This window comes from Protobothrops mucrosquamatus, unplaced genomic scaffold, assembly GCF_001527695.2.
Source record: "Protobothrops mucrosquamatus isolate PMUCROS unplaced genomic scaffold, P.Mucros_1.0 scaffold555, whole genome shotgun sequence".
Lineage (NCBI taxonomy): Eukaryota > Metazoa > Chordata > Lepidosauria > Squamata > Viperidae > Protobothrops > Protobothrops mucrosquamatus.
In genome coordinates this window covers 180347-194603 of record NW_015386858.1, presented here as the reverse complement: position 1 = coordinate 194603, position 14257 = coordinate 180347, and the positions used below count along the sequence as shown (strand labels likewise).

General features: G+C 36.0%; 1 protein-coding gene across 1 annotated transcript in view; it reads left to right on the top strand.

The window, feature by feature from the left end:
- Nucleotides 1–14257, top strand: part of COL2A1 (collagen type II alpha 1 chain) — an 83360-nt gene that overhangs the window by 13380 nt on the left and 55723 nt on the right. Inside the window, exons 9-15 of the mRNA XM_015817125.1 lie at nucleotides 2405–2449; nucleotides 2583–2636; nucleotides 8724–8777; nucleotides 10664–10717; nucleotides 11554–11607; nucleotides 11707–11760; nucleotides 13641–13685. Coding sequence (XP_015672611.1) covers nucleotides 2405–2449; nucleotides 2583–2636; nucleotides 8724–8777; nucleotides 10664–10717; nucleotides 11554–11607; nucleotides 11707–11760; nucleotides 13641–13685 — 360 coding nt within the window. The remainder of the gene's footprint in view (nucleotides 1–2404; nucleotides 2450–2582; nucleotides 2637–8723; nucleotides 8778–10663; nucleotides 10718–11553; nucleotides 11608–11706; nucleotides 11761–13640; nucleotides 13686–14257) is intronic.

The following is a 14257-nucleotide window of genomic DNA, read 5'->3' as shown; positions in this document are numbered from 1 at the left end:
GACTTTCTGCAGAAAACAGATCATGCACTTCCTACTGGGCTTAGCGGTGTCACTTGAGCCTGTGATTTCATTGGCCAATCATACTGAAAGGTGTGGGAGGTACTTTCTCTTAAATTGATTAGGTGTAATGTTGCCTAAAGATTTATTTTCACTCTGAGGTTCCTAAAGCGTTAAAGATTTCTTATTTTGTGGGGGAAGGGGGGAAGAACTGGGAATTTTAGTCCTGCTCAGCTAAAGAACAGTCTCAAGGGCTGTTTTGGAGTTATATGGATATAGGATTTTGAGGGTCCAAAAATAGACCCAGTCTGCATGGATATTCACCTGAAAGAAATAGGTTCTTGATGAGCCAGGAGTGTTTTTCCACTTCTCATCTTTAAGATCCATGCAAGTAAATATTGTTATGGAGTGATGGTTCTCTACAAAAGTTGGAACTTTAACAAATATTTTAATTTGCCATTCTCTGACAGTGTGAAGCATTGGCTAGGGCAGGGGTAGGCAACCTCGGCTCTTTGATGACTTATGGACTTCAACTTTTAGAATTCCTGAGTCAGCTGTGCTGACAGGAATTCTTGGAGTTGAAGTCCATGAGTCATCAAAGAGCCGAGGTTGCCTACCCCTGGGCTAGGGGATACAGTATATAACAGCCTATTAATATCTGTAGAGTAGTTATACTTTGAGCAACTTGGCATATTAAATGCCTATTTTTCTATTAGAAATTATGCATTTTGGCAAACTTCAAATAGATCAGCAAAATTGGTTGGCTAATACAGTATCAGCAAAGGCTGCGTTGGTCATTTTATATTCCAAATTATTTAATTAATTATTTAATTTTAATTTTCACAATGATATAGTCTATGCAGATCTACAAAGCAGATCGATATATTCATTTCCTTCTTTTAAAAAGACATCAAGAGTACTTTGTGCTTGTTTTATTATTATTTAGTCTTATTATTATCCTTTTATTTTGTCTTAAACAAAACTATATTTTCAGAAAAATTATAAATATATAATTTGCAAGGTTGTGCAATTTTTACTCAATTTGACATTAGTAAAGATTCCAAGCAAGTGTATTAAATTAATTTTATGCTGTCAAAAAGAAATATGTCATATTGTGATATGAGCTTAAAATTTGAGCTTAAAATTTTACAAGGTATTCTGCAGATGGCCTTAATTTGAGGAATTAGGTTATTATTTATGCATATATGATTTCTCGATCTTCTCAAGGTGGTCAGTTTGCTTTACAACACTACTTGTTTTTCTTTTGAAAATCAGAAATGGCAGACAAACGTCTGTGTCATATACTTTATCTAAATTGTATCAGCCATTAAGAAATGGTTGATTAACCTTCATGATGCAACCTAATAAATCAAGAACGGTTATGAATCTCTTGACTGAAAATAATTTAAGATTATACCCCTTTCCATTTATTTCTTTAAATCAAAAGGATCCTACATTTGAAAAACCCCACATTACTGAAGAGAGTTACACTCCTAGTTTAATAACCAGTTAACTAGCACAGGAGCAGGGCAAAATTTAAAGTTGTGAAGTGATCCATCAAAACCACGACAATACCAATTTTCCTGATATCTCAATCCCAGAAAAAAAAAAATGGTTCGTTGTCAGAGTGATATTCTATATTGCTTGGAAAGAATTCCATTGCCATAGGATCAATTGGACCTATTGTTTAAAGGGCAAAGACAGAACGAGTGATCTGAGAATCTCCCCTCAGTTGCTGTGGAAATCTCTTCAGGCCTTCCATTTTCTGCCTTGGGAGCTCTCCACACGTTCAGATAAAAGTGCCCTGCTCATTTTTCTAAAAAGATTTTCTTAGTTTGCATTATGAGATTACTCAAGAACCTTGCTGTAATGTGGAAGTGGTTTTAGAAAATAGCTTTAGGCCTTTGTATTTTTTTTTTGCCAAAGCTTCTTGAGGGCAAGTGCCCAAATCTTTGAAACAGATGATTATAGACAGGGAAGTAATAGAGAGGGTTGTTTCAGGAGCTCCCTCAGTGTTGCCCTTGGATCAAGGGCTGAAGTTATGCCAACAGCTACTGTTCTTCAGGATCCACAAAACTTCCAGCAGGAAATTACTGTTATCCTGCATTTCTTGGCAAGCTGTAAATGAAATTCAGTATAGTCAACATGGACTGTTTCCAAGAGAAGCTCTGTAAGTGTGTGTGTGTGTAAGTGTGTGTGTTTCTTTTTTACCTCAGCATGCCTTCCATAAATAAAAATAGTTCTGCGTGATGCAGAGGGAGAAAGAGAGAATGAAATGAACCAACATTATAGCAACAGCCATGGGTTTAGCCCTGTTCTCGATCAGGCTCAACTGTTCTCTTGTACTTCAATTATAAAACAACAATATTGATATGATTGTTTTTCCTTTTTTGTTGTTGTTATATAGGGACCAATGGGACCGCGAGGACCTCCAGGACCATCGGGATCACCTGTAAGTACAGAATCTGATACTTTTCCTTAGAGGTGATTTTGCATGTCCAGGAAATAATACAGTACAAAAATAGAAGGATTCTTCTTCTATCTTGAGGTGATCATTGATAATGCTTCTGCCACCATTTTTTCAGGGCCCTCAAGGATTTCAAGGCAGCCCTGGGGAACCCGGAGAACCTGGTTCTGGGGTGAGTATCCAGGAAGCAGGGTTGTCAACCAAAGACAAAACGTGCATGACATTTTCAGCACAAAAGACTGATAAAATTGCTATATTTTAATTGCCATGTTTGCCTGCAGAGATTTCCCTTGAACCTTCAGCCAATAGGAAAACTGACTGAAATATCCAGTCTAAGAATCCTTAAAAGGTGTGAGCATCAGGAAAGATAAAAGCACCATGCCTTTTTCTGTGTTACATAAAGCACACTGAGAAATTGGGGATCTTGTTGAGGAGATACAAAAGGTATCCCTGGTTGAATATGATGGATGTGTGGTACAGGTGGTCCTTGACTTAAGATCACAATTGAGTCCAAAATTTCTGTTGCTAAACGAAACAGTTGTCGTTGTAGTTTTGCCCCACTTTACAATCTTTCTTGCCACAGTTGTTAAGTGAATCACTGCAGTTGTTAGGTTAGTAACACGATTGTTAAATGAATCTGGCTTCCCCATTGACTTTGCTTGTGAGACATTCACTAGAAGTGATCACATGAACCCGGGACACTGCAAACATAAATATGAATCAGTTGCCATTTTGATCACATGACCTTGGGGATGCTGCAACAGTCAAAGTGTGAAAAACAGTTATTAAGTCACTTTTTTCAGTGCCATTTTGAACGGTCACTAAATGAATTATTGTAAGTCAAGGACTACCTGTACACATAAATCCCTTTTTCATCTCTTGTAACACTCTTGGATTCATCAAGTGAAGGAAAGTTAAGAAGTCTGCCCTTTTTAAACACAGCTCAGCAAAACCCTTTATTACCTTAATGGTAATACAAGGAGCAATGTACACTTTCAGGAAGAAATTTTCTGTGTTTAACAATTTTTTTCTTCTGTGTACACTTCTTCTCAGTCCTTTCCCTCAGAGCAATCTTCTCCAGTTGCACTAATTTTAATCCTGGGGTCAAAAGAGAGAAATGGGAACACTAATGGAGCATAGGGTGGATGTGTCTTGGAGAGATAATTGGGGATAACCATTCCCACTCTCTAGTTTGTTACTTTGCTCACTTTAGCACTATGAAACCAACAATTCCATTATAGAAGGTTTGGGGATGTGGATATGCTATTAAAACAGCAGAGGCTTATTACAGATTTACAGGACCTTAGCCCAATCATCCAGATATTATGAGCCTTGAGACTTTTTAATCACATTTTTTCCATTGATCTATTTGAATATTATAACCATCATTCTTAGCCTATTGTATATTCCTTAACTTGCTCTTCCTCTATTTTCAGATCTGAACAAAAGTTTATACATTTTAGCAACTGCATGTTCATCATTAGTGCAGAATTCATTTTCAGATTTATCACATTCTGTTCCTGGTGACTTTATATTAAATCTTTCTCTTAATTGTGCATATAGGAACCATTGAAACTGAAACCCTCTTACCCTCTTTTTATATTTTGTTGGTTTTGCCCACCTTTCTATAATATGTTTCTTGAGATGAGGCCAACAACAGTATTTTGGGTATAATCTAAGTTTGTACCTGTTCTATATTCATAGTATGGCATTCCCAATATAATTTTTTAACTTCTACGTGTACTTTAACTTTGTCATACCATAACTAACCATGCCACCCAAGCTTCAGACAATAATCTGCCACATTTAAAAATCTTTTATTTCTTAACAAAAGCCATTCCTGCATCCAAAACAAACAACAGGCAGCAAAATACAGTTTAAATCAGGTCCCAGTCTTTCTCTTTCCTTGGTGAATGTCTTATTTAACCCTTGTTTTTCCCCCTACCATATAAATCTGGATATGTCTTTTTGTCACTGTTTAAATGATGCATCAATTCTCAAAACAGATATTGTCTGAAACAAGAACAACATTCTAGTAACACATTCATTTTTACCACAAAAATTCTTCCCAACAATGACAATTGTCATTTCCCTCATCTTGATAAATCTTTCTTAACCTCATTCCATGCTTTAATAGAGTTATTTTGAAATAACATACAAATCATATTAGTTATAGTGATACCCAAATATTTTACTTTTCTCAATCCAAAAACCTGTTTCACAGACAATTATTTTTGGATTTCATATTCTCTGTCAACATCTTTATTTTTTCTTTATTAATTTTTAATCCAACCAATGTACCAAATTCTCTTAATTTTCCCATTAATACATATGTCCTTCTAAAGGGTTCTCCAAAATTAAAAACAAATCATTGGTAAATGCCTTTAGTTTATAAACTATATAATCTTTTTTTAACTTTCACTCCAGCAACACTCTCATCTTGTCTTATATCTGTATTCAAATTGGGCATCTCTGCCTTTTTGTATTTCACCAGGCTTGGTCAATTTCTCATTCACAATTATTTGTGGCTTTGTGAAGTATACAGCTATTTCACCTGTGAAATAAAGTTCTCTCTAAAATTCATAGCTTCCAAAATTTTAAACCAGAAAATTCCAGTTGAAATTATAAAAGGTTTTCTCTGCATCACAAAATATTAAGGCTGTTTGTTTTTCATTGTGTTGCTCCAAGTACTCTTAATACATTAAGAACATTTTTAATGTTATCTTCTAATTGCCACACTGATCTTCATGGATAATGTAGAACATTTTCAGTCTTTCAGCTAAAATTATGAATATCTCATAATCGTTATTCAGTAATGATATTGGCCTATAGTTTTTTTGGCAAAGCCAAATCCTATCCTTCTTTAGGAATCACTGTTATGGTATATATGTCCTTGTCCAACTATCCGGTTTCTTTCTAGTATCTAAAATGGCATCATTTTTTGCAAAGGCAATAAAAGCTCATCCTCAAAATAATTATAACAAGCCTATGACCCATCTGGTCCACAGGTTATATCTTTATTTGTCTTCTTTATAGCATCACAGATTTCCCTTATTGTTGTTGGTCCCTTCACCATTTGTCTTCGGGCATTTGTTGACTTGGTAGATTTTGCTTCTTAAAATATACATCTGTCCTTGCAAATGAAATTTTTTGTCTCTTAGATAGCATTGTATAATACTGTACTATGAAATTTTCTTTCAATACTTACACTATTGATCACCATAATTTTCTCATTCTGTGATTTTAATTTTTTTTTTTCCTTTTCCTTTCTCAGGAATTTTGCTGAGTCAAAATTCCTTTGTGTAACCAACATTCCATTTTATTTCCCCTCTCTCACACAATTAACATAGAAAGATGACACTGTAGGAGTTTAATTTGCTGTGGGATATTTTTCTCTTTCTAGAGATCTCATTAGTTTATTCTCTTTTATCTTTATATTTAGAATTATTGTATAATTTCTTGTCTTTTTTTGTTCAGTTTATTACTCTGTCATATAAATTATCCTTCCGTGAATGCTTTGCAGTTTTTGATTCTCTTGAACTTGAAGTTTTATTTCATATACTTTATTATATTTTTATGCCTGGATATTATTTACTGTGGCATATTTTAAACAATTATACTTTTTTTTACTGCCCCAGTAATTAAAATAGGCATCTACTGCTTTATCAACTAAACTATTGCACTATGGGCAGGAGGAGAGGGTCATGACAGTATGATATACAGGTTATCATAAAGGTTTGGGCATTTCCACACAAATATATTTGCATCCCTTCTAGATTAGCTTGACTTCTAGGCAATCCCATGTCTTTGGCAGGTGAGCCAATTCATGGCTAGTTTCAACTACTATACAAAAGGAACCACTCAAAGGCCAGTTTCCAGATGGAAATGCTTGGTATAAAGGACAGGCCATTCCCACGTTGGAGTGAACTCTTGCCACTACTGTACCTTCACTGAGCTCTTGACTTCCAGCTAGCACAGAATATCCTGAGAAGAGAATGTTGGCTTAACAATTTCATTGATCTCACAGCTTGCCCAAAATGAATAGGGGTGAAAGTGACAACACTTGATCTTTTCTCTTAGGCAGCATTCCAACTGCCTGCAAAGGCCTTCAGTCTGATAGGTTCTTCTTTCCTTCCTTTAAAGAGGGGATGAGTGGATTTTGATTTTTTTGTCATTGTTGTTGTTAAACCTGTAGCTGTTTGGGGAGGAGCAACTATTTTCTTTCCATATTGTCAACATTTCTAAGTTGGCAGAATTCAAAGACAATTTTCAAGTCATGTACAGATCACTTTGAGGGATCAGGGATGGGAAGTAGCAGCAACGTGGAAATGTCTTTTAGTCATTACCTTATCTCATCTGGCTTTTTAAAAATCAGTTTCCTAGTTTGTGATTATGTGTGTTCTGTTTAAAGAATGCCTGAACAAATCCAACAGGTGACAATTCTTGAGACCTACGGTTTGCTGCCGATGGTCACATATATTCAAAGAAATAGCAGAAAGTTTATGTATAAAGATCAGTGGTCTTATATATTCCTTATATTATGAACACAAAGTGAATTTCCTGCATGGATTGATCTGGGCTCAGATTACTGGTAGGACAGAAATTGTTGATCCAGATGGAAGTGGTTAAGGTGTCTTTTTTCTTTGGATCAAGGTGAGGAAGATATCAATAGAGAAGAAACTAGGAATAGAACATGAGGACTTGTGGTTTGAGTCTGGTATGAATACATTGGCACACTGTGAAACTACTTGATATTGTCACTGTCAGTTGCCTCTGTGAATAAGATTTTGAAGGTTCATGTGGGATGTTGATGGACATCTATATTAATAGCCACTGAGATGGAATTGTTTGGGAAATTACAAATGAGTTCTCATTTCTTCGGAAAATATACAATCCTGCAAATATACGAGGGCAATATTATAGTTTTGTTTTGCATATGAAAATAATTTCAGGGTAGGATAATACTCTTAATAATGGATCTGCTGCTGGAAATGGAAGTCTCGCGTAGCATTTTTGCTGCAAACTCACTTAATCAGAAAGAGCTCTGGGACTTCAGAAAAAGCTTCAGAGGCCCATAACTTTGCCTTATTGATTTTAGAAACATGGTTTCAGCTTTTATTGGTTTGCTTCAGATATCTTTTTGAGGAAGATATCTGATTTGCTGGTTCTTAATTGTTAATCTTTGTACTATTATTTCATTGCCCAAAAATTAGAGGTGCTTTACTGTATGTGTGAACAATCTCCAATGGGTTTTTATTGAAGGCTGCTGTGAGATATGTTTGGGCTTGTATAAATTTCATATATACTGTACATCATTTATATTTTATACTATACCTGTTTATACTAGTTATCTTAGTATGTGATTAAATTTGCTTATTAACACCCCCTAGTAATAAATTGAAAGAAATATCAATTTAAAGCAGAACTAAGAAAGATTATGAAATGCATGCAAGCTGTAATCCAATTCCTAAAATGATCCTTATTTATTATTATGGTTGATTGCAAAATTAGCCAGATGTTTAGACTGGATTTAACTTTTTTATCTATCTCTTGAGTCCTACCCAAGGACCTGGGATAGCCAGATGTTGTTTGAGGGTGTTAGTGGTGTAACTGAAGTACTGTACCATTTATTAGTGGCATTCAGGAATACAACTGACCAATTATTGGTGCACCTTTACAACATCACATCTTTACATCTACCATGCATTAATTTAAAATGTTGCTTTGTCTTCCCTAAATGTGATGACTCCTCTTTTTAAAGTAATTAAAATTTGTGGTCATTATTATTACTGAACTACACATTGTTTACAAATTAATATTTATCTGTCTTTATCTATCATGAATCTCCCACTGTTTGCTCTCAATGAATAACCCCAGATCCTGTATTACAGCAAATAATGTTTTTCTTTTTCCACACAAACACTCCTCTATGGTATCCCTCTTACTAAGCAGTTGTACTGTGATAAACTAAACTGCCGGAGAACATAGGCGATTCCTTGTTAGTGCACATGGTAGACATATTTTCACTTGATATTGGAAAAGATGTTTTCCAGGAAATCAGTGCTTAAATCCCTGAGTCAGGACTTTGGAAGTCCTCAGTTGAGGCAGAATTTGAACCCACCTTATGTTGAGTTTAATATTCAAGGAATTTGAATGTCTCATTTGTTGCTCAATGCCATACCATAATCTAGAGGGTGTCATTACAACCCCTTATTTTATATTTCATTCTTCTCAGTTATATGTTTCCTTTATCTTCTAGGGTGCAATGGGTCCCCGTGGGCCATCTGGACCGCCCGGAAAACCAGGAGATGATGTGAGTATTATTTTCCTAACATCCCAATAATAGAGTCGACATAGGTGAATCAGCTTAGGTGAAGGAGTTTGCTAGAAATGTTATGTTAAAATGTTTACTTAAAGATTATATCTTGATGTTTATGTTAATTACCTTACACCAATAAGTCATTTGTTCTCAGAAGGGAGATGTGAATTCTAATATAACTATGCTGAAGAGGAAGGTGTTTGTAGAGTTGACAGAACCCAAGATTTACAGAGGTATACCATTTAAAAGAAAAAAATGAATTGTTGCATCACAACCCACTGAGAACTGAAATGCAGAATAACAGAGTCATTTTTTCCCCTGTGGACACAACGGCACACATTAAAAATGAAATTTAGTTGCTTGCTCTCAAAGTGTACACATACATAACACACATTTAAAACACACTATATACTACATATGTATAAACCTACACCCTTACATATAAGTAACATATAAATATTAATCACTGTCCATCTTGAATACATAAGTGAAGAAGGAAGCTTTAGAGTTCACAAGGTTAATACTGTATGGAACAAAGCTGTGACTGAATCTTGGGGACCTTGGAGGTCTTCTGGTCCAAACCCCTGCCCAGACAGGAGACCCTATACTATTCCAGACAAATGGCTGACAATCTCTTCTTAAAAACCTCCAGTGTTGGAGCACCTACAACGTCTGGAAGCAACCCGTTCCACTGATTAATTGTTCTCACTGTCAGGAAATGTCTCCTTCTTTCTAGACAGGATCTCTTTTTATCCGTTACCTTTTGTCCTGCCTTCAGGTGCTTTAGAGAATAGGTTGACCCCTTCTTCTCTGTGATAGCCTTTCAGATATTGGAAGACTGCTACTATGCCACCTCCAGTCCTTCTCTTTGTTAGACTAAACATATCCAGTTCCCATAGCCATTCATTAACTGAGCATGCTTAGTGGCTGATCAGTTGTTGAGAAGAAAAACAAGCAGAAAGCCCCTCCCCCCAGCCAGGAATACCCCACATAGCACTATTTTGTTCCAGATTCTGTTTGCCAGTTATATGTACAGTAGATAAGATAAGATGACCCTTATTGTCATTATTTTTTTTACTGTGGGCACATTGGCACACATTAAACATGAAATTTAGTTGCTTGCTCTCAAAAGTATACATATACATAACACACATTTAAACATGCTATATACAACATATGTATAAACCTTCACCCTTACATATAAATAACATATAAATATTAATCACTGACCATCTTGAATACATTACGGAAAAAGGAAGCTTTAGAGTTCACAAGGTTAACACTGTATGGAACAAAACTACCACTGAATCTGTCTGCTTTGGATACCACACAGCCTCCTCCCAGAAGGTAACAAGAAAACAGGTCATGAAGAGGATGTGTAATGTCCCAGTACATACACAGGTACACCCATACTATGGAATTGACATTTAGAATGTCCCAGTCACCTAACCCTAAGATAGACAATTCCATGGCATTAGCTGCTTCTGAACATACATTTTTAGGAATGAACTATTAAGCATATACAAAATGAAAATTTCCAGCCAAAACATTGTACTGATGATGGTCTAAGTTTAGATCTGTTTCATTTAAAAATGGTACCTTTTCTAATTTTGGGGCTCATGAGAAGAAGAAAGAAAATCCAAAGCTGATCTGATTCTTCTGTATTTCTCTTTGTATAAGAAAAAACACATCCCGTACTTTAAAAAATAAAGATGTCCTTTTGTGTTTGCAGAGTTTTGATGATAGAATGCTGGACTTTATCATAGGTCAGGCCCAACCCAGCAGAGTCTTGATGATGTCTTATCCTCTTATTTGATGATATATTTTGTGTAAATGGGATCCTTCCTAAATAAAATTGCATCCACTTTGTGTTTTTTCAGGGTGAAGCAGGCAAACCTGGCAAATCAGGAGAGCGTGGATTACCTGGACCTCAGGTATGGCTGTGTCCTCCTTATAGCAATAGCACTTAGACTTGTATACCGCTTCATAGTGCTTTACAGCCCTCTCTAAGTGGTTTACAGTGTCAGCATATTGCCCCAAAACAATCTGGGTCCTCATTTTACAGACCTTGGAAGGATGGAAGGCTGAGTCAACCTTGAGCCAAAGTGGATCGAACTGCCAAACTGCTGGCAGCTGGCAATCAGCAGTACTGCATTCTAACCACTGCGCCACCACTGCTCCGTATCAGTACAGATAGCTAGATTCAGAAACTACAATCATCCAATTTTATCTTACAGGTTATAAGAGGCACAGTATAAAATTATAGTGTTTGGGGCCAAAGTGTCTTTCTTTTCTCTTCCTGGTGACAGGCTGAAACATGCAACCTTCATAATGCTAAGTGGGCAGGAATGATATCCTGCTTTTTGGGTACCTTTACTGCTGAATTGTAATTCTGTAAAGGGAAAAGACTGGTGTTAAATCAGGATACTGAAAGGAGAAAGTAAATAACAAGGAGCAAGCAAAATATTCTTCTCTTCCCTTTAATGAAGAAGATAATCAGATTGAGAAGGAAATGAGCGGTTATAAAGGCTATTTCTTGACAGGCTTTGTTTTGTTTTCTTCTATTACAACAAACATCTGTGGGTCCAACTGATCTACATTCTATGTAATACGACTAGCAAATTAAAAACCTAGTTTTTTTCTTTAGCTTTTGCAGATATTGTAGTTTTTATCTGTTATGAAGTTACCAGCATTGTAGGAATTGTTGCATTTATGTTTTAGAAAACGTGTGTCTGTTTTTTTAACCGATTAATTTCTCATTTAAATTTAGGGTGCTCGAGGTTTCCCTGGGACCCCAGGCCTTCCTGGTGTCAAAGGCCACAGAGTAAGTTTGTATTTTGTAGATGAGATTTTTAAATTTTAATTTAATTCAGAATTGATCCCTATGCTTCTCTCTCTCTCTGTCTTTCTCTCTCTCTCCTAGGGATATCCTGGTTTAGATGGCTCTAAAGGAGAAGCTGGTGCGCCAGGTGCTAAGGTACGACCTGAAACTCCTATCTAAGATGTAATTGGTGAAAAGCCTGCTATTTTTAGCACATTGTTACGTTTACATTTATTTTATTCATCTCCCACACACTCTGAAATATTAAATTATAATTACCAATTCCTACTTTTTAAAGGGAAGCTTCAATAATGTTGAATCCAATGGTCGCAGGCCGGAGAAGTAAAATTAACCATTCCTAGATTGAAATTCATTTGATATAAAAACAATCTCAGCTGCCATTTTGCTAGTCTAGATATGTTTTTTTTCAAGGAAGTTACATGAAAGGGAACAGATACAGTTATTGTAGTTGATAGAAGGGAGAAACACTCCCTGTTAAAATGGTGCTGATTTCTACTGATACTACATTCAGATATTAAACAATGAGATTGTACTTTTGAAGACTGCTAATCAACCCCTACTTGTATAAAAACATTTTTTTAAAAAATGCAAAAGAAACAGCAAAAAACTGTTATTTGAAAACAGTTGTTAAATCATGATTATATTAATTAGGATCATATTAATACAGTGCATACTCATGTGTATTATTTTATGTTCACCAATTGCTGTTCCTTTTGCTAACTTCTGTGATGCCAATTGCTACCCATTGCATTATGATATCTCTAGCCATCCTATTTTTCTTAAAAATAATTGGTATTGTATATTAAGACACCTGCATTAAGAAGGAATATGCAGGAGGATTCCCAGGACACCCAGGTCCTTCTTTATACTGTGATAGACAGACAATCAATCAATCAATCAATCAACCAACCAACCAACCAGAATAGAACTGGAAAGGATCTTGGAGGTCTTCTAGTCCAACCCTCTGCTCAAGCAGGAGACCCTATACCATTTCAGACAAGTGATTGTCCAGTCTCTTCTTAAAGACCTCCAGTGATGAAGCACCCACAGCTTCTGGAGGCAAGCTGTTCCACTGGTTAATACTTTTAACAGTTGATACTTTTGAACAATTGAATAGTTGACAGTTGATACTCCTTTCACCACTTATCCAAAATAACTCTCAGGCTCCAAAAACCAAGAAAAACATGCTGAGTTTCTTCTAAGCAGTTTCCTTTATTGTTCCTCACCTACATAAATCTCACCAAATTAAAGGAAACTATTTGCATCATTAAAAGCATCCTCTGAGAATTTAAAGGGAGGAGCTGTCTTGACCCTCTTCCTCCAATCAAACTGTGTTGTCTCTTTGCTCTTCTGAAATGTAGAATCTCCCTTCAGGGAATCCAGACCACATTCCCACCTCAGTAACTTCCAGGTCTAGAAAACTGGAGTTCATTTGCAGTGAGAGAATTGACCTCAGGTAGCCCTTGTTTGGCAGTTGCTTCGTTTAGATATCATTCACAGTTCTGACTGTGATGAAAAAGTAACTTTGAAGCCAAGATTCATATTTATGACCTTCACAAGTCTGTAAAGCAAAGGAAAGCTGAAATAAGATAAGCACAATCGTGGTTTCACTTAGCAACTGCTTTGCTTAATGACTGATGCTGGCCCCAATTATGATCACTAAAGAGAACTATCTGTACTGCCTGAAGAGTGATTAAGTATCGTAAAAACATGGCTAACTTGATACCAAGCTTTTGATAGGAGCTGGACTAACCTCTTACAGAATCCAGTAGCTCTAGGGCATCCTTGATCTTGCATCTAATGATGATGTGTTGAAATGCCCAGCCTTCCTTTAGCTATTCATGTGTTTTCCATGCTTGTGAATTGTCCTCTGGTGTTCACTTGATGTGAAAGGCAATAATGATTTTGCATCTGAGGCCAACCAAGATGTCCCAATCTGTTTTGCATATTCTTGGACTGTTTGATGACACAAATCTCTAATAATAGTTTAGTTACCATTGTTTTTTTCCCTCTAGGGTGAATCTGGATCTTCTGGGGAGAATGGTTCTCCTGGTCCTATGGTGAGGATGTATTGCTCAGTTATTTTTAATCGTTATCACAACACTAACATTGTAGGTTGATCACTGTCCATATATAATTATCTATAGTATACCTTGCCCATCTACATATCCCTTCTTTGCCTCCTTTAATGCAAATAGACTGCATTTACATTTTGTGTTCCATGGAATCTAGATGACACAGTGTAGAGTTCTCAAGTAAAGAGGTCTCCTACTCTTTACATAGGATGCACTGTATCGATCATGGTAAATGCATATACACAAATAATAGGGTTTTACAATATTCAGATCTCTCTCACTACATCCCTTGCTTGTATATCCTAGCAGGCATTTCATCAGTGAATTATTATTATTTTTTATCACGTGGCACATCCACATCACGTTTCAATTAAAACAAAAGATAATGCAAAATACGAAATATAAAATCTAAAATAAACTTATGTCTAGAGTACAGATATAAACCTATGTCTAGAGTACAGATATAATTTTTTGCTTCATTTGTCACAGCCAGGAAATCAGCAAAATCTCCATTATAAGCTCTATTTTGGCACTCTGTCACTATATGTTGGATAGTT